The sequence below is a fragment of the Tympanuchus pallidicinctus genome, unplaced genomic scaffold (genome assembly GCF_026119805.1).
Source record: "Tympanuchus pallidicinctus isolate F22 unplaced genomic scaffold, pur_lepc_1.0 scaffold1, whole genome shotgun sequence".
NCBI classification, from domain to species: Eukaryota; Metazoa; Chordata; class Aves; order Galliformes; family Phasianidae; genus Tympanuchus; species Tympanuchus pallidicinctus.
The window spans coordinates 3,099,055-3,123,993 of NW_026294618.1; the positions used below are offsets into that span (position 1 = coordinate 3,099,055).

Below are 24,939 nucleotides of genomic sequence, written 5' to 3' on the forward strand. Positions count from 1 at the left end.
AAAGCTTTCTCTACTGGAAGATATAACTAATATGGATGACAGGCAGGAAGACTAAACCAATGGTTAACCCTCTGGGAGCCAAGATGGCTATTTTATTTTTATTTCTTTCTGCCCTCTTTTTGTGTGCATGTAAACAAACTGATGGCCTTCATCTCCACTTGCACCACTCACTCAAAGCCATGGTGCAAAACATTGTTTATATCTGGAGGCTCAAGTTGAAGGAGCAACACTGGAAGAGTCAGTGTAATTATGCAACAAATGGCACAAAGCCCTGACCTAAAGAATAAGCACAGGGAGGCATGTAGAATGCAATTCTTAGCATGATAGTGGTATTAGAAGGTCTTCATGGGTAGGGAGTCATGTTGGTATGAACTGAAACGCTGTGAGGTGCAAAGGATTTCTTCTGTGTGGTGACATAAAGGCAAAATGATCTTTGTGAATGTCTTGATCTGTCATCTTACAAATGGGAACCAGCAAGCCTTTGTTATGTACCATGGCCTATTGTGTGTAAAGAAAATGTCCACATTTTGAGCCCTCAGAGCTTTCATTTCTCAAAATGGTGCTCACTAGATGACTGCAGGCTGGAGCCGTGAATCCATTTTGCCTTATTTACATGAATTTTCCACAGAGTCCTTCAGAAGGTATCCTACTTAGCACTTCCCAAAGGAAATTATGTGTATAAAATTCATGAGAAACAGTGCTTTCTCTAGAGCATTGGTAGACATCTCTCTATTATGCGATCCAGGAATATTATAAACCAATAAATAAACCTGAAGATGAAGGATATTTGCCTCACCGATCCTCAGAGGCATGGGGAGAGAATGTGCAGTGCTTTTGGAGGATAGTCTTAGTTTTCTGTTCTCTCTGAAGCTTCCATGATGGTTAAGATCGAGGTGGCATTAACGTAGCCTCTGAAGCAAGCATAATTCAAGAATATGACTCCAATCTGTAATAATTGGTGTAATACACATCTTTTATTAAGCAATGTCAGTGAGACTTATATGTATCATATATGATGTATAGATTGGAAAGACTCACTTGCATTAAGCCATTGAATTCCTTCTCTACTCAATTTTTTTCACCTACTAAATCACAGAAGGGTCAGAGATCACCTGAAAAGTGAGTGTATATCTGAGTAAACTTAACAGAAGTGTAAGGTATTCAAAGTTGCTTGTGTAGATTTAATTGACTGTCTTTTGCCTCAGATTATGTAGGTCCACCACTGTTGGTGCTCCATAGATTTGACAAGGAACTAAACTAAGCACGTCTTCCCATCCCTGCAGACAGCCAAGGTCAGGCTGGATGGGCTCTGAGCACTGATGGAGCTGTGGGTGTCCCTGTTCAGTGCAGGGAGTGGGACAGATGGCCTTGAAGGGTCCCTCCCAACTCAAACCATTCTATAGTTCTATGTTGAAATGGCTTTGGAAGAGGGCTTTGTAGCCAAAGCTTCTCAATTTTCAGCACAAACATAAACAGAAAATTAACCACATTTATCCTTTACAGTTCATCTAAATCTGGACATCCAGAGAATTAACCATGGGCTTGGATGGTCTCTGAAATAAGACCAAAAGAGACACAGCTGGCTGTTGTTACATCCATTATTTACCATTTTTTTGATTCACAGAATCGACAGAATCAATAATAGAATGGATTGGGTTGGAAGAACTTGATGTGTTATTTATCATAATAGAAACAGTATCAGTGAATTAAAATCACATTTTTAATGTCCTCCTGTGGTGTTTTTTATTTCTTTCTTTATTTATTTGTCATTCCCTGAATCTCTGTCTCATTAGCCAGTTGATTACCAGCTTTTAGATTGCTTTTGGGTTTATAGGTGAAACATCACTAAAATATCATCTGGACAAAAAATGATCCCCTTTGTGACCAGATTAGAAACAGAAGCTCAGCAGTGACTTTTGGGACAGACTGACCAGGGACACGGTGGAGTCACCATCCATGAAGGAGTTCAAGAAGCTGTGGCACTGAGGGACATGGTCAGTGGGCACGGTGGGGCTGGGTTGGGATTTGACTGGATGATCTCAGTGGTTGCTTTTTTCAACCTTAGTGGTTCTATGGCTCTATGATTCTGTAAACATATTTTGAGCCTGCCAGACTATTTTTCATCCACCATCCACTATTCCTCTAGGTTTGCAATGCAAAATATCATCACGCAGTAAGTCTGATGTCCCACGGTTTCCGATTGTTTTAATAGCATTATCTGTATTAAGTGAACACGTAACCTCATAGAAAAAAAAACCCTATCAATGTAATTGGCAGAATCTATTTTCCACACGCATATGTTGAGAGGCATTCACTAGTTGTACCTCTCTTTCTGAGGATGGGGGATTTCTCTCTACGAAGAAAGTTTGCCACACTCCATACAGCTGCATACACCGAATTCAAACGCCAATTGTCAATTCTCCTCCTGGAGCCGACTGCAGTCTGAAATGGCCCTGCAGTTATTTTATGCTTTGCTCTCTCCAAATCAAGACTGTCCTGTCTAGAAATCCAAGGAGGCCTTTCTCAGTCTCTATATAAATAATTCTTTCATACCGCCAACATTATTAGTCATAGTGTGCAATCGGTTCTGTATTAGAATAGTAAAGAAGCCCAGTGGCGGTGTGAAATGACTGATCTCCGGTGTGGATGTATCTGGAGCACTGAGTCCCAGCACCCACCTACCTTGAGGCACGGGAGAATTTAAGTTGGTGAGGCGGAGGAGGGATTGGTGATATTAGGGAAGCTGGCAATTTGTGTGATGTGACAGCTCTGCTGCACAGAACTGCACCTTTTCCTCCTTTAACCCTCAGCACCTTGCAAGTAAAACCAGTATGGCTACGTTTATTATTTCTATTTCTGTATTTCTGTTATGATTAAAATCACTGTTCTTACCATTTTGTTTCAAGGATGCCAGGATTCAACCGTGCTTGGAAAATAATTATTTTGCAACAGCATCTGTGCAGAGGACCCTGCAGCCCAAGTGGGCAGAGTGGACTGCAGTATGGAGAAGCTGTATTAGCATTCTCATTTTGCTCATGAGGAGCTGAAGGGCAGAGACTTTAAATGAGTGGCCTAAGGTTGCAGAGGGGAATTGGTGGCAGGATGCAGACTTGAGCCGAGGACAGTTTTCCTCTCCAAAACAGGCTCAGATAACAAAAATGGTGTAGAGAATTTGTCTGAGGACAGATAGCCAAGGGAAATGTGTGCTTTTAATGATTTTTTTCCCACTTGTTCCTGCTGCAAGCTTTGGTGTGTTACTTAACTCTTCCCTGCTTCATGCATTCTGTCCCTGATTCATGGACCACAGCACAGCTTCTCCTTCAAGACGGGTTGGAAAAACTGTGATTAGTGCTAGTGAGATCCTACTACTTCCCTTTGAAGGAAAACCTTGAAATTAAAAAAGAATATAACAAGATAATTTTCCATTTATTACAAATATATTTTCTTTAGAATTACTACAATTTTCTCCACTGCACAGACTTTTAGCCTCCTTGAATACATGTGCTGTGGCCAACTCTTGGACCAGCAAGCTGAGAACACTGACTGACCTCATAATTAATACTTACTCATACTGCATTTGTGCGCTCCAGAGCCCTTTTTCCCATCCAAAATAGATCTTACAATGTGTTAGGAGCTGCTCAGTGAGGAGCATGGGCTCTATCTAGGGATGCCAGGCTGGATGTGGCTATGGGCAGCCTGGCCTGGTGGCTGGCAACTCTGCACATAGCAGGAGGTTGGAAGTGGATGAGCATTGCGGTCCTTTTCAACCCAGCCCATTCTATGATAGTTTAGGAAGACCACAAACAGATTCAACTGAAATGCCTGCTTGACAAGATGAGAAGCCAGCATCTCATCTCAGCTATTCATGTAAGCCCCACAGAGAGACAACCACTTCCAGAGGGTGATTCATCTCATCCTGTGATGGCTGTATATGGGAAGTGAAGTGAAGTACCCTCTGGAGAGCATATCTGTCTCTATTAACTGTATATGAGGAAGAACAAGATTAGAACAGACACTTAACTAGTAATAATTAGCAGCACGGAGTTCAGATGAAAATTAGGTCTTGGCTTTGGTCCTTCACCAAATCATCAGAGAGCAGTGACCCAGTGCTTCCACCACCACAGATGCAGACAAAGCACCAGTTAATCACTGACTTTGATAAAACTATTCTGCAGTGTCACCTCCTGAAGGTACGGGGAGAGGAGGAGAATGAGTCATGTGTACAGGCTTTATCTCACATCTGTATTCTCTCCATCTCTATTTCCACCTCTACACAGCTTTATTAAATATAGATGTTTCCATACTGTCGCCAACTGCAAAAGAATACTTACATTCAGTTGGTGACTACCAAAGAACTCAAATCAACCTCGATTTTGCTCATCAAAAAGAAGAATTAAAAGATTCCCTCAGTGAAAATTTAACCATCTTACTATGCTCCACAAGTCTCACTCTTAAAGAAACAGAGGCATTAGGACCCACAGAGAGCAACTTCTGATCCTGTTCATTTGGGAACAGTGACTCAGTCTTTGGTTCATCACATAATCTACCATACAATTTTAGATTGAACAAGTGGATGCTGTATCATCTTTGGACGTGCTACTAAGCCCAGTGGTGGACACGAAGATAAAGATTCCCAGTGGGCAAGACTGAAATCGGAGTCACAATTTATGCTTCAGCTCATCATCATTGCTGGGTCTGAGAACAAGAAGAAAGCACAAGGCGTAACAGAATGAAATACAGCATCTTTCTCCCTGCGACGCACATCTTTTCTCAGGGATTAAAATAGGGTTTGCATTTTAAATTTTCATTTACTAAACAGAAAAATATTTTACTAGGAGGGAATGGTATTAAGGAGAAATGATTCTCTGTGTGCCCTCAGGCCTGGCGAAGACAGGATTTGATTTGCTGTGTTAGGCTGGAATCTGGATTGATACACAGAGATGAGAAGGTGTTTAATAAAATTTACATTTCATTTTCTCACTTGACACCAGTCTCCTGTCACTCACCGAATGAAGGGAATACGACAAATAACTTTTGTCAGCACCCAGACATGGAGAGACAGTCAAGGGAGTGGGGGGAGAGGAGAAATGGGTTATTTTTAACAGTGCTGCCTTTGATGGCTGCAAGGTTTGGCATGTCTTGGGCACTGGCTTCACGTGTAATGTACTTTGCAAGGCAGAGATGCAGCAGGAATGAAGGTATGAATTAATTCAGCCACACCTAACCCATCGCTGGGGATGGACAAGTGACCTCCAGGGAAATGAATGAGGTAACCCACACCCACCCCAGCAGAGCATTTTGGAGCATGCTCTGTGCTCAGCTCACATCTAGCTCGTTTCTCTGACCAATGGCCCTGCATGCATAGGGATTCACTGCATAAATCCAGAGGCAAAGAGCTCTTCTTTGGGAGGACTGAGTATATATTCTCCTCTTCTGCTCCTGTGGGAAACCCTTATCTGTTCCCTCCATCCCATGGGACTCTGACTTGAAGGAATAGGCTCAACATCTAGAAAAACAGAATTTCTCCCCATTATTCACACAACAAAACTTGGGAAATACACAGCAGTACTTTTAAAACAAAAGCCAAAATAATTTCTTTTTCACTCATAGGATATAAATAATTCAACGCTGTACTTTCATAAAACATTCAGGGAAAATGGGTCCATCCAAAATGCCAATGCAACCACCAGTCCCAGAAGTCTACTCTTGCTTAAGGTCAAATCCAAGGAATGTTCACCTTATATTTCCTTTTTGGTCATATTTTTCTCCAAACACCAGCAGCCCTCAGCACGAGTGTCTGGTCTGATCCAACATGGAAACTATTTAAAGGTTTATGAAGTTTATATGCAATCCTCTGTCATGGCCTTCGTTCATAACTGCAAATAGAGCCAAGCTCATCAGCAATACAAACTATTTCTCGTTTATCTTCTGTTGTGAGAGAAAAAGCTTTGAACTGAAGCACCTAAGACAAACCTGATAGGATGTAATAGGAGCATATTAGGATAAAACTATTTACCTCAGTGAGAGTGAAGAGAAAGGATCAAAAGATCAGATGCTTTTTTCACACCATCCTCCATTTTGTTATGATTTCTGTGCACCATATTTTTCACCTTGAGCATAAAATTAAGGATAAATTGAGTAGTTATATATATATATATATATGCATATATATATACGTGCATATTTATATTTATGTATAGTATGTATATACATATAATGTGTGTATGTATGCATTTATACGTATCACCAATTTTGCAGTGTTGTGTTTTCAGTTTTTCTTTCCTATTCCTTTTCTACTTTTTGTTGGTCCCAATGTAAAGTAAAATAATACAAAAAAAAAAAAGAAAATGAATAAAGAAAATAAAAGTAGAGGGTAAACACCCCACTGATCATCCTCCTCCAAAAGACATTTCAACCTCCATTATTAAATGCTTTATTTCACCCCTTTTACATACCAGAGAACTCACCATGCCAGGACACTTTGCCAGTGAATGAGAAATACTGGAATGATCCTGCAGCCTATCTGGGTCTTCCCATCATCTTTTTACTGTTTTGTTTTCATAACAAATGGTCACTCAACTTTTCCCACATTTTCGGTCAGGCTCTTCTTGTCTGTACAAAGCTGGTATCCGTTCAACTCTTGGCATATGCATAATGGTTGCAAATAATTAAATGAAAAATGAAAAATTCTGTGAGTCTGTATAATCAGTGAGTGCCTACCGTTATATTGGTCCCTTCCAAGTCAAAATATTCTATGATTCTATGATTAGCGTTGGAGTGTTGCATCAGACAGCATTACTGATAAAGTAAATGTTTTCTTTTACAGTTCCTAGTCCACTGAAGGATATTTTGTTTGCGCAATTCCACTCTCAATTAGGCTTTTTGCTGCAGAATCAGCACTTTTTGAGGGGAGATTCACCCCCTTTCCTTGCCATTGTTACCTCTCATGTTATAGAAATAACTGCCATAATAAACAGTTATACCATATAGAGATGATGAAAGGGTTTATAATCCTATTGCTGTTATTTGGTTTCTCTTTTTTTTTTTTTTAATTTTGTCTTAGGCACACAATTCCTTCAACCCAGACTGTAATTAATTTCACTACATCACCAGTTATCTCCGCTCCTTAACCAGCCTTGTCATTTTAATTTTTCACAGACTTTCTCTTTTCTATCCATGTGCCTGTTCCTGTATCTTCGTGAAGTCTCATCAGCTCTGGCCCAAAGCCTTAGGCAAATTTGTCTGTAATGCACTCCTCTGCTTCAGACATAAGAGGAAAAAATATCACTTCCATAAAAGGGAAAAAGACAAAAAATAAAAATAAAAATAAAAGAAAGAATAATTTTGACAATAGCATTGTCTAAGAAGTCAGGAAATCCTGGAGAGCAAGGTTAAAAATAAGGCACCTTTTCAGCTGCACCCTTATGTATAACAAAACAGTCTGAGTGGCATTGGACATGATGGGATTACAGAAAAAGGTGTCAAGCAGAGCGGGTGGAAACCCAAAACCCAGCAAATTCAATGAAATATTTGCTATTAGCTGCAGCACAGCCAAACTTTCCCAGTTTCACTGACATTCAACATGACTGTCAAGAAAGAGTTTGGGTCTTGGAGGTCAATACCTCACCGGTCCTTCTCTAGCAGATTCCATCCCTTGCAGTTTGCCTCAATGCAGGCCACATTAGAGCATATGTCTTCACCACAGCATGCCATTAGACTGCTTCAAAAAGCTGAGATTGAGACAAAATCCTTCTGTCTTTTCACACCAGAAGATGGACGACGACAACTTAAAACAGGGAGCTCCTTTCATCTGAATCCCCTACAGCTGGGCCAGAAGGCTTTCATAATCTCAGATCTATCAAGACTCCCTGTTCCCTCATGGATATCCCACATGTCATGCTGTGGTTTCTCATCTGTCTCCTTCCACCACCTTCCTACCCCATTCCATCTTCACCACTTTTTTCAGACTGCCTTCATATCAAGGGGTATTTGGGCAGCCAGCCTTATCCACAAAAAGCCATCATGCAAAGATGGAGATTGGTGTTGCTGTTGGCCCAATCTTAGGAAAAGGACTAAGGACAACTCCAGAATGTCAACATTAAGGGTCTTGGGCAAAATCACCAAAAGCACTGATCAGACTCTTCAGCAGGGTCTATTGTGACAGGACATGGGAAATGGTTTCAACCTAAAAGAGAGGAGATTTAGACTGGATACAGGGAAGAAGTTAATAACAATTATGGCAATGAGGCACTGGCCTGAGCAGTAGTGGATGCCGTGTCCTGGAGACACCCAAGGTCAGCCTGGATGGGGCTCTGAGCACTGATGGAGCTATGGGTGTCCCTGCTCATTGCAGGGAGGAGAAAACAGACGACCTTTAAAGGCCCCTTCAACTCAAATAATTCTATGATTCTACAGTGCTTGGGCAGCTCAGCAATGTCTGTGCAGCTAGCCATGTGTTCCTTGTAAGTCTGTTTTGCCTTTGCCTGCCCAGATGGTGAAGTTCTCAAAACAAGTCTGCTTCTGCCTAAGCCACAGAGAAGCAAGATTCAATTTCAACCAGGTATTTTTGCTATTAGTCTAAGAGCAGCTATTTATTGAAAAGACACAACCTCCTTCATCAGCATGCTCTTCGACCACTATTTAACATCATATTTCTTTCATGATCACCGTGATGATTTCCTTCCCCCACACACGAGTGTTCAAATTTCTTATTTATTCAGGGCTCACTTTGTGTTTGCATCACGAATTCTCATCACGTTTTCTTCACTTTTTCCACACTTGTTTCCCATGCTCCACCACTCACTCAATTAATGCACAGTGATGCAGGAAACTGAGATCAACCATACTGCAATTAAATGTTATTTACCCCTGCTTACTCCATTAGACATGCAAGACATTACTTACTCTGTAAACAAAGTTTTGATAAATGCTAGGATTATGAATTAAAGGATTAATCAAAGCCCTTAACTCTTTCCAATATGTCATCTTCTTCCCCCAAAGAAGGCTCTACTGTTTAATTTCTGCATATCGTTTATATTCAATATTATCTGGATATCATTTGCATAAATTCTGACATTTCCAGTGATATGTTATTTGCTTTCACTCTGCTTGGATGTGATAGAGTCACCTAGCAGGAGTCGAACTACCTGAGGAGTGCAGGGCTCAGGTGCTGGAGGAACTGTTTGTCTGCAGAAAGGAAAAGATCTACTATGTGAAAGTAAAGCTGGGTGCAGCTGTGGAGGAAAGGAAGGGCCTTTAAATCATGTCACCAAGCCTCGACATAACTGCAAGGTAAACCTTATTTGGACTGTGAACCATGAGGGACCTACTATATTGATTTACATAAGAGAATATTTTGACCTCTGCAGAAAAAGTTAGAAGAAACTCCTGGTCCTCCTGCATGGAAGAGGTCAGAACAGCTGATATTCTGCATGGAACATAAGGCCCTCATCCTCAGCAGTCATAAGCCAGAGAAGCTCCAGCACGAACAGTCAGGTGCCTGGCTCAGCCTGGAATTCCTGTGATTTTACCTGAAAATGATACTTACAAACTCAATATAGCACAGCGCCCAATATTTATCAACCTGTGATGATCTGATATGGACAACATTTCTTTAATATAGCAGCTTTCTCCCAGCAGAGACATCAGAAAGACACCATAATCATTTATAGGTCAAAAAGATCCCAAAAATACAACTAAAGTGAGAGTTGTCTGGATGGAACTGAAATAAAAGTTGGCCGATGAGTCAGATCTTATTTGCAGTTTAATTGGTTCAATTATTGCCTCTTTGATCAGAATGAAAGAGCAAGAGAGGTTCTTTTCCAGCAGCACAGACACTATGCACCCTTTCAGCTCAGGCCTTTTTGAATTCTCACACTGCAACAGAAGGACAAGAGGGGAAGGTATTATCTGTTCTTCTGTGACTATATCTGTCCTGCATCCAGCTACACCTGGCAGGCTGAGGTTCATCTAACCAATGTACATGTCATTATATGAACTCATGGTGGATTGGAGATGCTTTTAGAGCCAAACTCAACTCATCCAAAAAAGGAAATCTAGATGAAACCAAAAAGATCTCACATTACAAAGCCATGATTTCAAGAATATCAGTGCCTTGAGTACAGGATTTACTTCTATTAGTGGGAAGTGTGGCTGGGATCATACATGTGCATCAGTCCTTACGGCTGTGCTTGCACTGCTGGACAAAAAGAGGACAAGGATCAGGGATCAAGCACTGCTCTGCTGCTATGCATGCTGATCCAGTTAGAACTTCCCTACAAAATGCCCAGAAAAAGCACAGTTTGGGAGCTTGTACAGATGAAGAGCATCCTCAACAGTGGGTATAAATGAAGTTATTCCATTTTGGCTGAACCTATAGGCAGTAGGGTCTGATAACTGCAGCTGACTGTTCTCTATGTCTCCAAAGGCATAATCTGTTTTCTCATTAACCTTCTACATCCTGTTCACATTTTAAACATCAGGCGTATCCATATCTTCACCCTTCAGCTCGGACTCAAGGTGCACGTACTTTACAACAAGGGAATGTGAATTTTTGCACACATTGGGCCTCCCTTTGGGTTAAAGATCTAGAATAAGACTTTCATCCCCAGAGAATTGAGTAGCTCACCAAACAGCACCTGCATCTTAGTTCAGCGCATTTGAAGCCTGGTTTATTCTTTAAATCAATGTCTCTCACCTTCTTCCTAAATAAGTATTTTTCTTACAGAGAAGTATACATTCTTGCTCGTGCTATCAGGGCATATTGTAACCAAGAAGTTTATGGTACAGAGCGAGTATAATAAAGTTCCTCATCTTCCAGCTCAGTAAACCAAAGCACAGAGGAATTCTCTGAGCAGCTGAAGCACATCAGTATTATTATTATCACTCATAAACAGTTCTGTTCATAACAAGTCAGTGATTTAAAGGTGTTAGAAAATAATGGCGTGGTGGAGAGATAAAACAAAACACTTCAGTTTCAAAAACAAGACAAACAAAAGAAGTATTCTTAAGCACAGATTTAACTAGGGAAGCATGGAAGTCACAGTGAAACTGAACAGTTGCTTACTTGTTTTTTCCTCAGGAAAAGGAGAAGATTTATGCACATACTGAAATTCTTTGAGAGGGAAGATAAGAACAAATTCTTATATACGTGTATGTATGGGTAAACACTCCAATCAATATTGCTCTAGCTACTAAGACTACATCAGTGTGAGCACATTAATGTGAGGTTGTGGGTGTGGAAACTCCCCCACCTGCAGTGCTGAATTGCTTGGTAATCTCTGAATGCCTTTGGCCTGACCCAGCTAACAATCCTCCAAACAAGTTTTAAAGGCTGAGTTTCAGGGTGTCAGAAGCCAAGGACTATTCTCAACAGGTTATTTGGCTGCACCTACTTTTCATGGAAGCTAAGAGAGCTTCGAGGTCCCTTCAAACCCAAGCCACTCCATGATTCTATGATTCAGTGATTCTATGACTCTATGATTAGTAGCCTAGACATAGCCATGGTTCCCCAGTTGGCTGTGGAACAATTTCACAAGTTCATTAGTACATGCACAACGTAACAGCTTTCTGTGACAGTATGTGTGCACTCCTCCAACCACAGAGACAAAATAAAACAATTTCACAGTGACCTCAAGAAAGGCAAAGCTTGCTTGGTCATTGCTCCACTGCCTGACATGACTTCTGATATCCCTCTGCTGCTGCTCCCATAGCAGTCTGCTCTCTGACCTCCTCCTGAGGGCTGTACACTGCATCCAAATTCCCTCTTTCCTCATTACAACCATCAGGAGGCTGTGGGACATCCTTCTGGGCAGAGCACCCCAAGACAGAAGCCTGTTGAAGCTCCACAGAGCCCCCATGAGCTGTTCCTCCACAAGGCTGTTGGTGATTGCCACCTTTCCTGGCTGAAGAGAAGATATCTCTGTTACTTGTCTTTCGCTGTAGGGCGTTTGCCTTTCTCACTGGCGTGGCTTCACACAGCTGTGGGCTCAGCTCCTTCCCTTGTCCCACCTCATGTCTCACTGCTCCAGTCTCTTCCACTTCTGTAAAAGCAAAAAAAAAAAAAAAACCAAAAGTTTGTGCTCCACAGTAATTCTTAAACCCTAATTTCATATTCCTGCTCCTCCCATTCCTTTACTGCATGTTAAAGGCATTATCAAAAACAAGCAAACAAACAGCAGTCATTCTGGGGAGGAATCATTTCAAGTAGCCACAAATTTCATTCAGTCAAAAGCAAGTTTTCAAATCCAATACCTATATGCTGCTTCCACAAATAAGCTTTAATAAGCAACCCAAAGAGCTCTTTTTTCCTATCGACACACAAACACCTCCTGCAACATTTTCTAATGGTTATCAAATATTATGATGAAGGTTAGGTAATAAAATGCATAGAATACAGATCATTAATTAGCTATTTTACAGTGCTTGTTTTTTATACTGCTAATACTGAAAATAATTGTAATATTACACATCTATGCAATCCATCCAATTTCTATGAATAAAGCTATAATATGAAGGAGATCTTTTCATTTTCAACATTGCCCTTGCACAGGGCACAGCCTGCAACCTGCAATGCTATTTCCAAAGCAACATGGTAAAAAAATGGAGGAAAAGCAAAATGCACACTATGCTTTTTTCATGTGGAAGTACAAAATATCCACATCCTAATAATGCAGTTATCAAACTGCAGAGACTGAATCAGTTGTAGAGGTGCAGCAAATGGCTTCTGAGTTGACACCAAGTGTCTGGCAGTCTGCTTTACCTGGAGCTTCATTTGAATTCTTGCAACCTTCCTATTTCCTCACAAAAATATGATGAAACCGGACCAGAACCAAGCCTTTCTTACTCATTCCCAGTCTATAACTAGCTCTGGTGCACCTACTGCATCTGTTGGTGGACAGTGCTGATGTTTGCTGTCCATTCATCAGCAAGCGGTCCCAGAAAATGCTGTTATCACTCCTTATTTTTCTGGTCTGACCCAGAAGTTCATCTTTAGCAGTGCAGTTTTTAGCCCTATGGTTTTTCAAGCCTTCTCCCTTTTTTATCAATTCCTTGTTTTGAGTCTCTATTGACTGGCATCATATTCCTGTTTTAATTTGTTCCCTAAAATTTCCCTGTTTCTTCATGTTCATACTTGCCTAAGGAATTAAGGAGTGTTGCTTTTTTTTTCAACTAGTGTTCTTCTAGCTTTCAGTTTCACAGCTGTGTCTTTTGGAAATCCATTAGAAAGTTCTTGGTAAATTTTCAATAGTCACACATGTTTCTGTGCATAACAGTTTTCTTTCTCACTATTGTCTTAATAAGAGGTTACTGGCTCATTAAAGTACAAATTACATGCATCACTAGTTTCAACTTTCTTCTTTCTACACACAAACAAGTTGTTGATCCCATATCAAAGCTTCATGTTATTTTGTGGTATGTATTCCTCCTCTATTCATCTTCAAAGGTGCCATTTTCAGCTGTGGAAATAGGACTTATCAAAGAAGTTTGGGTGATCAGAGGAGGCTAAAAGCTTTCTGGATATGAGCAGTTTCGAGGTTGAAACACTGCCTTGAGATTTATAGGACACAGCAATGGAAAATAACCCTTAGAGGCTGGGATATATTGCAGTATCAGACAGTAAAGCTAAAATGGAAGATACTCAGTGCCTCTACCTCAGTGCTTGAAGTAAGTTGAAATTCCAACTGAATTTAAATACATCAGGAAAAAAATGGCAAACTGGTAGAAAGGAAGAAGGAGGAATTGACCTGTGCAACATAGAAACAAGGGATGTGGATCATGTTTGCAGAGTGGGGCATCCTCTTCAGTAAAATGAAGTGATTTCTGGCAATGGTGGAATAGGAATTAAGTACAGTAACCAAAAGGATTTGTGGGATCCTTTGGTGGTAGAGGAGGATTGAACAGTGTTAGGGAAGTCATTTTATTTTTGCAGTAATACAAACCAGGTACCAAAACCAGATCTGAATAAATCGGAGCATTCAAAAGAATCAGTTCCAATTGTCAGGACTCAAAGGGCTACAGTTTGAATCCAGAGCTCAAGTATTTCCACTGCCAGAAAGCAAACACAGGAACAAACAAAAGCATTATACTAAAGGGATATCCAATACAAGAAGTGAACCACAGAATCGTAGAACTGTAGAATCATAGAATCATAGACTCTTAGAATCAGAAGTTGGACTCCATGATCTTTATTAGGGCCTCATCCAACACGGGATAATCTATGACAGAACTGGGGAATAATGGAATCATGAAATAGTTTGCATTGGAAGGGACGTGATGATCACCTAATCCACGCAGCTGCCATGGGCAGGGACACCTCTCACTAGACCAGGTTGCTCAAAGCCCTATCCAACCTGACTTTGACCACTTCTAACACTGGGCATAGGTTAGGCCCTAAAACTGTAAAATTAAGCTCTGAAATGCAAACTGATGTAAGATAAAACTTGTCAGTGACGAAGGTGACAAACCACCAGCACAGACTACAGAAAGGAGCAATATGCTCCTCCACCTCCGGGTGCCCTCCTGTTAGCCATACATTAGTCAATCAAAAGTTATTTAATTCAAGACTGAGATCATTATGTGAAGCTGAAGGGACTTGTTATTATGCCAAGGTCAGACACTGCAATACCTTGATCCCTCTTCCCCTGAAGTACTGAATATCTATGCTTACAGCTTTCTTCCTCATCCCCTTCCTCAGCTACTTGTTCTGAGACAACAACCAAGACCTGAACTTCCTTTGGTCTTTGCATTGCACAAGCACCTATCAAACAGAAAAACCCCGCCTCGCAAGACTTCCTGTGGTGATTAATAATTAAGATTCTGAAAACTTCATTGTATTAGAAAACTGGGATCTCTTATGGGGGGAACTTTCTGTAGAGCAGAAAGTAAACAAAGTGACTGCAGCTTTGATTTCCTCTCTCTCCAAAACCAACATCACTTTAAATAAGGGGAAATCAAACATTAGACATTTCCAAGTCATATGTACTAAATTCACTTAAGATATTGTTATCCTTGTTTAGATTTGAACATATCGGGGAATCTTTTTGTCTCACAACTATTCCTAAAAGACTTTAAGTGGCTGGATTGCCTTTTTCTGACAAAAAAAAAAAAAATGCTGCCATGAATTATTTACATGACGGCTCCAATCAACGCTGTACCTGTCAGCCTCCCCAGCCAAAATGAAAGTTCACTATGTAAAGGTGCCAAGGGAGAATGGCAGCCTCCCACTGCGAGTTTATAGACAGAACTAAGTCAGCACGCATTATGTGTCAGAGCCAACATCAGACAGAATCAGATCCTTTGATCTCAGACCTCCACAGGAAGCTTAGATCTCAGACAAATTAGATAAAAAATGAATTTATAGCAGATATGTGTCCTAAGGCACACAGCTGAATGCTGTGTTTTGGAACAGTACAGCAAATATCAAAACACATAAACTGCAGAATTTCCTCTCTCCTTCTCCTTCTCCCTTTGTTTTCGTGATGGATGCTAATTAAAAGGAGATAAAACTCCAGCTTGCTTCTTCCTGCCTCTTACGTAATCCACACACTTGGGGAAGGAGGGGAAAAAAGAAATTCCCCACACTGAGTAAATGGGTGGTTCATCAGGGTTATCCGAACCCCCTCAGATGTGCACGGTTGGAAGGTGAGACCAGAAAACTCCACCACAAAACAACCACTGTAGGAACATTTCATACTTGCAGAGTGGGAAGCCAGCACTTTATGCTGCCGACTGCACGCCCTGAAGCTGTCTGCTTCTCAGTGACCTCAGAAGAAGTTTTGTTTGATCAGCAGAGGATGAAAAGAACGGTCTTGGGGAGGTGTGTGGAAGAGGGCTGCATATGGCAGAGACATAGGGAATTAAGGGGATACAAAATGGTGGACATTGAGCTATTTGGGGTCCTGGCTGGTTGGATGGGGCTCTGGACAGCCTGGTTTAGGTGGTGGAAATCATGCTTATGGCAGAGGGTTGGAACTGGGTGATCTGTAAGATCCCTTCCAACCCAAGCCATCCTGTAATTCTATGACACAAAGAGATAAAACACCCAGTAGACTGACACCACGGAGGACACAGAAGAGGTAATGAAGTGATAGACCTTGTGAGAAGAACAGAGCCCACTCACCCAACACAAGCCTATCGTTTAAGAGACCTAAACCAACCCTTTTGTTGTCCTACTCCTTATAAGCCTGAATTACTCTCAAACTATAGTCTCACCTCTTGCTACAGGCACACCATTGTCATTCTGTCTTTGATCGTAGCAGGGCTGGACATGAGGTGCATGAGGATGTGCTTGCTTTTGGGGTGCCTTGGTACTGGCCTGTGGTACATCTGTCCTCTTAGTCCTCGTTTCTGGAATGAAGCAGCACATAGTCATGTCAGTCTGAATCCACCCTCAGCACAGCAGCAGTTATTATTTCAAGCAACAAAATATTGCTGGTGAATTTGCAGATAATCCACAAGTGTTCTTTCTGCCCAAAAGCAGAGAGAATTGTTTTATGATCATATCATCTTGTGTTTTGCCATTTGGAATCCCACCTGTTTTCTTCAGGTAAAGTCTTTCCTCATGTTGTCACAATATTCAATAACACTAGAAATTCAAATTTTAGGTGCAGCTGGTGCTCACGGTGCAATTTAGAAGAAAAACTCTTTGGCTTGCATTTGGAAAGCTACTTGGAAGAAAAGAGGTTGGTGAAATTAGGGAGGAGGTTTTGAAACAAACAGGAAACAGGTCTAAAATGCTTTATTATCTGAGAGGAGTACTGACTCCTTCCCTGTGCATTACTGGTACATTTTGCCAGGTCACAACCTCTGTTAGCTTGCTTGGAAAGCCAAATTATTGGTAACTTCCAACATGTCCAGAATTTTAAGATGATTATTTAGAGAGTAAGCCACTGAATAGCAGCAGTCATGTGCTCTTATCTTCAGTTCTTCTCTTGTCCAAATAACTTTATGCTGCCTGTACTGAGAAAGCCTGATGCCTTTGCTTTGCTGAAAAAGAGCAGTCTTAAGGCAAATTAGTAAAGGTGTGGATTTGCTCAGGGGAAGAGTCTAGAGAAGCTGCAGCTTTCCCATTTCCACTTTGACACATGCAATATAGATAACATGGTATGGGATATGAGCACAGCTGAGCCACTGCCTCTGAGCACTGACTATGAAGGTGTCACAGGTCCTTGGTCAGCACCATGGTTTTGCATTAACATCACCATGGCAGTATTTTGTTGTGTTACACTTTATCAGGAAAACATAGCATCATTTTTTTGTTTCCCAAATCTTTATCTGCATTATTGAAATCTAATTTTCACTGTGTCTCATACTCAGCCATCTGCTACAGGTACAAAAAATATATAGCTCTGAATTATGAATAATAATGATAATTAATGACCTTTGCAGAGCTTTCTCTAAGTGCCAGTGTTTACCTGAACAATTTGAAAGAAGGGAAGGGAAGGGAAGGGAAGGGAAGGGAAGGGAAGGGAAGGGAAGGGAAGGGAAGGGAAGGGAAGGGAAGGGAAGGGAAGGGAAGGGAAGGGAAGGGAAGGGAAGGGAAGGGAAGGGAAGGGAAGGGAAGGGAAGGGAAGGGAAGGGAAGGGAAGGGAAGGGAAGGGAAGGGAAGGGAAGGGAAGGGAAGGGAAGGGAAGGGAAGGGAAGGGAAGGGCTATGTAACTAGATAAACCCCTTCTGAGTTTTATCCAAAGCCAGAAGATGTTAGAAATAGGAAACCAATCAGGCTATACTTGTGTAAAAGTCACATACAGCCTTAAACTATTTGCTCAGTTTGTATTACCATTGCTCCTAAATCATGCTGCAGCCAGTCTGGAGATCTGTTAAATGAAAAAGGCAGTCTGAAAATATAAATTGTAGTAGACATTTCCAACTTACTGTTGTTTTTGCTCTTCTTGAACCAGCAGAGCACAAGAGTGACAACAAATGCAGATGCTATTGCACTCATTAAGACAACGAGAATCAAGCTGGCCTTCTCTTCAACGGGCACAGGGAAGATGGTAAACGGCTGAGATAGCACAGTGAATTTAGCTCCTGAGAATTCAAAGCAGTCAGAGTGTATTGCAAACGTAAGGACACTGGTTTCACAATTAAAACACCAAGGTATAGCCTTCCAACAATTTTATTGCTCAAAAAAAATGCATGCAGAAATAGTCCCAAAGTCCACTCTTCCACACATCCAACATTAACCAACAATACTGAATCAGGAATGAGTACTAGGACAAACCAAACATGTAACAACATTTCTTCAACAGCTGTCAAGCTATTGTCAAGCATTCAGTTCTTCCTGAAGCAAAGACAGTCTCTTCGTATTTAACTGTTCTTAATGTTTCTTCCATTAATTTGTCTAGCAGTCTACCAAACCCAGAAAATATGTTCAGAAAATGCTTGTCTATGAGACAAAACAGATCAGGACCAGTCAGGAAATGTGCATATTCTATCTAGCAAGACTGAGAAGCTGGTTGCAATGAGAAAAGTGCTGATTCATGTGCAGTTTTTTGCAAGTTACACGTCACTTATTTGAATGTAAACAACAGGAAATCCAGAAACATTGACTAGCATTTAATTTAAATCCATGAAAGCACACCATATTGACAGTGAGCGTATCAACAAGAATCACAGACTCACAGAATCATAGAATGGTTTGGGTTGGAAGAGGCCTTTAAGACCTTCTAGTTCCAAGCCCTTGCTATAGGCAGGGACCCCTCCCATTAAACCAGGTTGCTCGAAACTCCATCCAGCCTAGAGCTGCGTGTTTCCATTTCATTGTAAATACTTAAAAGCACACAAACTTTGTGTAATGTTCTTCACTCAGAGATCCCACAGTTTTCTCCAAATGAGATCCGAATCAAACCAGGCTCCACTTATCTGTGGTCAAGACTTCACTGGGTCTCCACATCTGAGCTACAAAGTCTGGAAGATGACTAACACTGCTCACTTCCAACATCAGAAATACAAAGGGGTTTCGATCCCCTGTATCTTTGCTTTTTCCAGTACTTTCAGTGGTACTGATACTTGATCTAAGGCCTAAGAAATCGATGCAAAAGCTTCAGTTGTGAAGGTGCCTGGCACATTCAGATCCGGGTTGACTCCCCCACGAAACATCCTCCCAGAGTCTAGACTTAGCATTGGCCTTGGGCCACTTATTATTAGCCCAAGCCCCACTGTCTTAATAATGTCAACATGCATATTTCTTTTACTTCCAGTTCCAATTCTAATAAAAATGAAAAACCTTTTTTCATCAATTCATTGAAAAATTTGAAGTGCTATCAGGTGGATGTTTCTGGAAATGGATAACTAGCTGTAAGTACTTTTATATTAAACTAATTAGCTTTGTATCACTATTGTCCGCCCAAACAAAGTAGAGCTTCATCAGAACAGTGTGGGAAGGAAGTTTTAGCTGGGAAAAATTTGCCTGCAGATACAGGCATGTATGAACTTCAACTTAGAGGAGAGAAGTAACCTCACAGGTATTGAAGACACTACACAGACGAGTTTGTAAAGGTTGCATTTCACATTGATAGTTTGCAAGTAGGCTGCTGTTGGTTTAAAAGGAAAGTGAGTGGATCGAGCCCACTGGGATCTATATCACATAAATAAATGTTACTGCAAAACAAGGAGCAGGACCATGCAGCAGTGCTACCAACAGACCACTCTCCCTAGGAACCACCATTAAAACAATTGAGATTACTGCATTCAACAGCAGCAGCATCTTCTGAGCTGTCTCCAAATTGAAGGAGCCTGAGTCACTTATGCCAGAAATACATTCATTAAAATTTATCACAAATGCCTACCGTTTGTTTAATGTTTGTTTGTTTATCTCAAACAATAAGCAAATATCTTCAGGAAGAGTTCGGTAGTATTAAAAGCCTTTTTATTGACTGCAGCATGGTTCCCAATTACAAATGAGCAAAGGCGGTTGCTTGTTTGCTGTGTACTTCTACAGTGCATATTAAGCATTCAGTGCTCTGATTTGCACAGGTCATACCTACATGGATGCACTAGCTGTCTTTATTCACAGCTTTAAACATCTCATTGCAACACTGACTAGCTTGTTGTTTCATAAGAGATCTGCATTTGACCTCTGCTCAGAGGAAAGACTTTGTGACTCCTGTGTAGTAGCTTTTAAAACACATTTCTTTAAGCCACACTTCCCACGAAAGAGTCAGACCCTGTTAGGTGCTGATTTTCCATCTGCTCTCCCTGAAGTGAAGGCAATGGGAGCTGTGGGCGCTCAGCTGCATCCACCCTCACACAGACAGATGTTCCTCCTCTAGAGACTCACCTCTAGTATTTCCTGCATCTTCATTTTCCCTTTGCAAAGACATAGGGAATATTTGATGTTGAGCAGTCATTTGTGATTAGGAGGAGCAAAGGTTTCTCATTGAACACAAAACAATAATAATAAAAAAAAATATTTAGGTTTAAATCCAGGGTAGAAAAGGAAAGGATTTCTTGGGTTATAAATCCATGCTATTGTATGTGCTGTGTTATACATTAATAGCTATAAGTGCATCAAGCTCCACCCAAAAGCAACTGATGTTCTGCTCACAATATTTCTTATCTATTAAGATACCATGTTCAGGAAAAAAAAGAAAAAGAAAAACAAAGAAAAAAAAAGCACTCTAAATCTCTAAATGTACATAATATTCTAACTTTTTAGCTTAGATATTTTTCATTAGCCCCTTCCACCTGGTCACATCACCTGTCTGATATATCTGCCCTCTCTGTCTTTTCCAGTTTAACCAAGACACACTATCTTGGAGTTTTCTCATTAAAAAAATCTCTTTCTTCCCTTCATTCTTCACACCTACTCCATTTTGAGAGGATTTCTGGATACTTCTGTCCTTCCCTCCTATGCTTCTTTCTACCTGATAGGCATCAGGTTATATTTAGATACACTCATACATAACAGTAGAAGAGAAACTTTACACGTGGTCTTGCAACTCTCTTTATAAACTCAGTGTTTTGGTCACGTTTACCAAATCAAACAAGATGCCAAAAGTGGGTCTTACCTGGTGGTGATGTGACAGTGAACACGAGGTTCCAGTTGGTGCCTGAGCTGGAGACAGCCAGATTGGAAAAGCTAGCACATCCACCTATCACCTGTACTTCAGTGAGCCCTGCAGAACCATTTAAAAAACAAACTGCCATCAGCAGCTTCCAGATAAGCATGACTCAAGTCCTTCAAAAAAAAGGAGCAACAGAATCTTTAGCAGGGTCTGTTGTGACTGGACATGGGAAATGGTTTCAAGCAAAAAGAGGGGACTTAGTCTGGATATAAGGAAGAAGCTGTTTTTAATAAAGGTGGCAAGGCACTGGCACAGGTTGCACAGAGAGGCGGTGGTGCCCCATCCCTGCAGACAGCCAAGGTCAGGCTGGATGGGCTCTGAGCACTGATGGAGCTGTGGGTGTCCCTGTTCATGGCAGGGAGTGTCTGTAGGACCTCCTGTCCTACTGATAAAGCATTCTGAACTTCCTCCAACCTTGCCAGAAGCTTTGAGAGGGATTTGGCCATGAAGAATGTCTATGGTGATGACCCTGTGATCACGCATGAGAGATTTTCAGTTGGAAAATTAGCATGGGAAGCATGAAAACGAAACCTAGGGGAGACATTCGCCATCACTTTACCTCTTGTCCTAAGCTGTAAGGAAATGTTTTCTGATCCAGCCTTTACATGTGCTATGGTTTCTATTTTTGTAGTCTCACTGTAAAATTTGTAATTTACTTTGCAACAGGATCTCCGTTTTATTGTGTGTATTTTTGAGTACTGGCCAAGTATTGGCCCTTGAGCAATGTTGACCGGGTCTGGGCTTCATTCAGACTCTTGGAATGAAAAGGCTAAAATCTGAAAGACTGACAAATTCCAAAATGTTAGTTCAGGTGGGGGTGAGAAGTCAGAAATTCCTTTGGATGCTGGAGTTGATCCAGTGATCACAAACACAGACTTTCTCCTGCTTGGAGACAACACGTAGTCACCACTTGCTTTACAAAGCAGGTGGTTTGACATTTTATTGCAGTTGAGAAATACAGTTGAAGGTGCATTAAGACTGAATGTGAGGAACATGTTTATATTCTTCCATCCAAATACCCTGAGTAGTGAAGAAAGTGGGCAAGCAGAAAGCTGTGAGACACTTTATGATCAGACATCCATGGCAATGCTCAGCAGGTGGGGAACAGGGCTTTTAACTGCAAGAATTTATCTCATAACCACATATATCTTACAGCACCTAACCTCCTCTGTTCCCATGGCTCATGGGATGAGCTCATCCCAGCTTGGATATTCCTGCTGTACTTTTATTAATGATCTAATGACATAAGTTTGTGAAATGTCATTGAAGCTATCAATATATGCAATCATCTTTACATTCCAGCTGTATATAAAGACTCGTATAGAGATGCCCAGTACTCCTTCACTTCCTTGCTTCTCAAATGCACTCACACAATCTTAGAAAGGACAAAGAAAATAAATGGTACTTATTTCACACATGCCTACAAACAGGAGACTGACCTAAAGAGGTAGTCTGTATTTGTGACTGTAGCATTATGCTCTCCACCCTGACCTGCACCTTCAAGAGTAAAGGAAGAAGGCAAGATCTTCTGTCTCTGTTAGACATGTAAGTTAGCACTAAAGCATCTCTACTGGTGGACTGCAAGGTAATCCCAGGGAAACAATTTCTCCAGTCTGCCACTATCCATGTGGCCAAGAAGGCCAATGGCATCCTGGCTTGGATCAGCAGTAGTGCAGCCAGCAGGAGAACGAGGTGTTTGCTCCCCTGTACTCAGCTCTGGTGAGGCTGCACCTCAAGTGCTGTGATCAGATTTGGGCCTCTCTCTACAAGAAAGATATTGAGGCACTAGAACTTGTCCAGAGCAGGGCATGGAGCTGTGAGGGATCTGGAGCACAAGTGTTATGGGAAGTGGCTGCAGGAACTGGGATGGGTCAATCTGGAGCAGAGGGGGCTCACAGGAGACCTCATCACTCCCTACAATGCCACAAAAGGAGGCTGTGATGAGGTAGGGGTCAGCCTCTGCTTCTGGGTAACAGAGAGAGGACGAGAGGCGACAGCCTCAAGTTGTGCCAGGGGAGGATCAGGTTGGATGTTAGGAAACACTTCTCAGAGCACTGATGCAGTGGCACAGCTGCCCAGGGAGGTGGTGGGGTCACCATCCCCAAGGGTGATCCAGAAAAGGGTAGATGTGGCACTGAGAGACAGTCAGTGGTCATGGTGAGGGTGGGCTGGGGTTGCACTTCATGACTTAGAGATCTTTCCCAACCTTAATGACTCTACAATTCTATAATTGTAGAATCTATAATCTATGCTGCATTCAAACACCCTACTGAGATTTCTTCTTGCTGTGCTGACTTCTGAACCACAGCCAGCAACTGCTAGAGGGGGGGTTTTGAGCAGAAGCATGCTACATGCTATATATGACCTTCTTTATGCTAGTATCTGTCTTGACTACCACAATTTCTCTCATCTCTGATACCATAACACCACTGTTACAGAGGGTCCTGTCAGCTGCATCCAAAGACTTGGTAACTGCCATTTCTTGTCTGCACTGAAGCCTGGAGTACTGTACTGTACTCCTCAACATAGACTATCCGCTTTCAGGCACATATGCTTCAAAGCTCAGAATATTTTAGATATATATGTGAGTCTTCACAAAGATCTCTCAGGCAAGCTGGTATTTAACGCAGAAGCAAGCTAATTTGGTGCTAAACTACTTTCCATGAGGCAGTTTGGCTGCTGTCAGATGAAGCAGCCTCAGTGTGCTAGACAGGACCCATTTCGATTAAATGCTGCTTTCATATGCTTCAAAAGACGAGTACAATAAGGACGTTTGTCAAAGGAAAAACTGCAGCACACTATTACATGCGGAACATCTGTACTGTGCAGTTCATTCTTTGCTGGAGTTTATTGACTATTAATTTGATGCATGTATCTTTTAAAGAATGGGAATTGCATTTCTCTGCAGTGACTTCTCTTTCTTTTTTATTTCTTTCTTTCATGCTGTCTTGCATTTCTTCTCTTTTCCTTCCTTCCCCTCTCCCTTCCTCCCTTCCTCCCTTCCTCCCTTCCTCCCTTCCTCCCTTCCTCCCTTCCTCCCTTCCTCCCTTCCTCCCTTCCTCCCTTCCTCCCTTCCTCCCTTCCTCCCTTCCTCCCTTCCTCCCTTCCTCCCTTCCTTCCTTCCTTCCTTCCTTCCTTCCTTCCTTCCTTCCTTCCTTCCTTCCTTCCTTCCTTCCTTCCTTCCTTCCTTCCTTCCTTCCTTCCTTCCTTCCTTCCTTCCTTCCCTTCCCTTCCTCCCTTCCTCCCTTCCTCCCTTCCTCCCTCCCTTCCTCCCTTCCTCCCTTCCTTCCTCCCTCCCTTCCTCCCTTCCTCCCTTCCTCCCTTCCTCCTTTCCTCCCTTCCTTCTTTCACTGTTGGTCAGTAGCTAACTCAACATTCAGATTTAGATTAGTCCAGATTCCCTAAGAAGGCATGAAAAGCATCAGAAAAGACTAAAGGATTTTCCATCCTGAAAACCCAGAACTTTTGACAAGGTAGGAGAGCTATTTCTAATTAACAAAAACATGAACTGGGCCCAAAGGGTTAGAACTCTGATCTATGGCATGAGAAACACTTATCTTCTCCAAATGTTAATTTTTAAATCAGAGTTAACACACATATGTCCTTATTATTACAAACAATTCCTTACTGATATTAGGAAGATTCAGTATTCAGCATGCACACCGTTTGCTTACATTTAAAGGTTTTAGCAATTAACATTATGATGCTTTATAATTGATTTCATTTCCATTTTCTAGTTTACAAGCATATGATCATCCACAGGTTTTCAGTTCAGCACTGTTCTTAAACAAGGATCTATATCTGAGCATGTTCATAGTCTCAATAACCTCAAGGGAAATACTCACATGCTTAGAGTTAATCATGAGTTCAG

The 24,939-nt window shown here is 41.5% G+C and overlaps 1 protein-coding gene across 5 annotated transcripts in view; it reads right to left on the reverse strand.

The window, feature by feature from the left end:
• Nucleotides 1-1,739: 1,739 nt before the first annotated feature.
• PKHD1 (PKHD1 ciliary IPT domain containing fibrocystin/polyductin) overlaps nucleotides 1,740-24,939 on the reverse strand; it is a 244,911-nt gene continuing 221,711 nt past the window's right edge. For all 5 annotated transcript variants that reach the window (XM_052690766.1, XM_052690757.1, XM_052690789.1 and 2 more), the window contains 4 exons: nucleotides 21,012-21,119; nucleotides 17,875-18,030; nucleotides 16,213-16,347; nucleotides 1,740-12,041 (listed from right to left, as the gene is read on the reverse strand). In XM_052690766.1, the coding sequence (XP_052546726.1) occupies nucleotides 11,656-12,041; nucleotides 16,213-16,347; nucleotides 17,875-18,030; nucleotides 21,012-21,119 (785 nt within the window). In that variant the 3' untranslated portion in view covers nucleotides 1,740-11,655. The remainder of the gene's footprint in view (nucleotides 12,042-16,212; nucleotides 16,348-17,874; nucleotides 18,031-21,011; nucleotides 21,120-24,939) is intronic.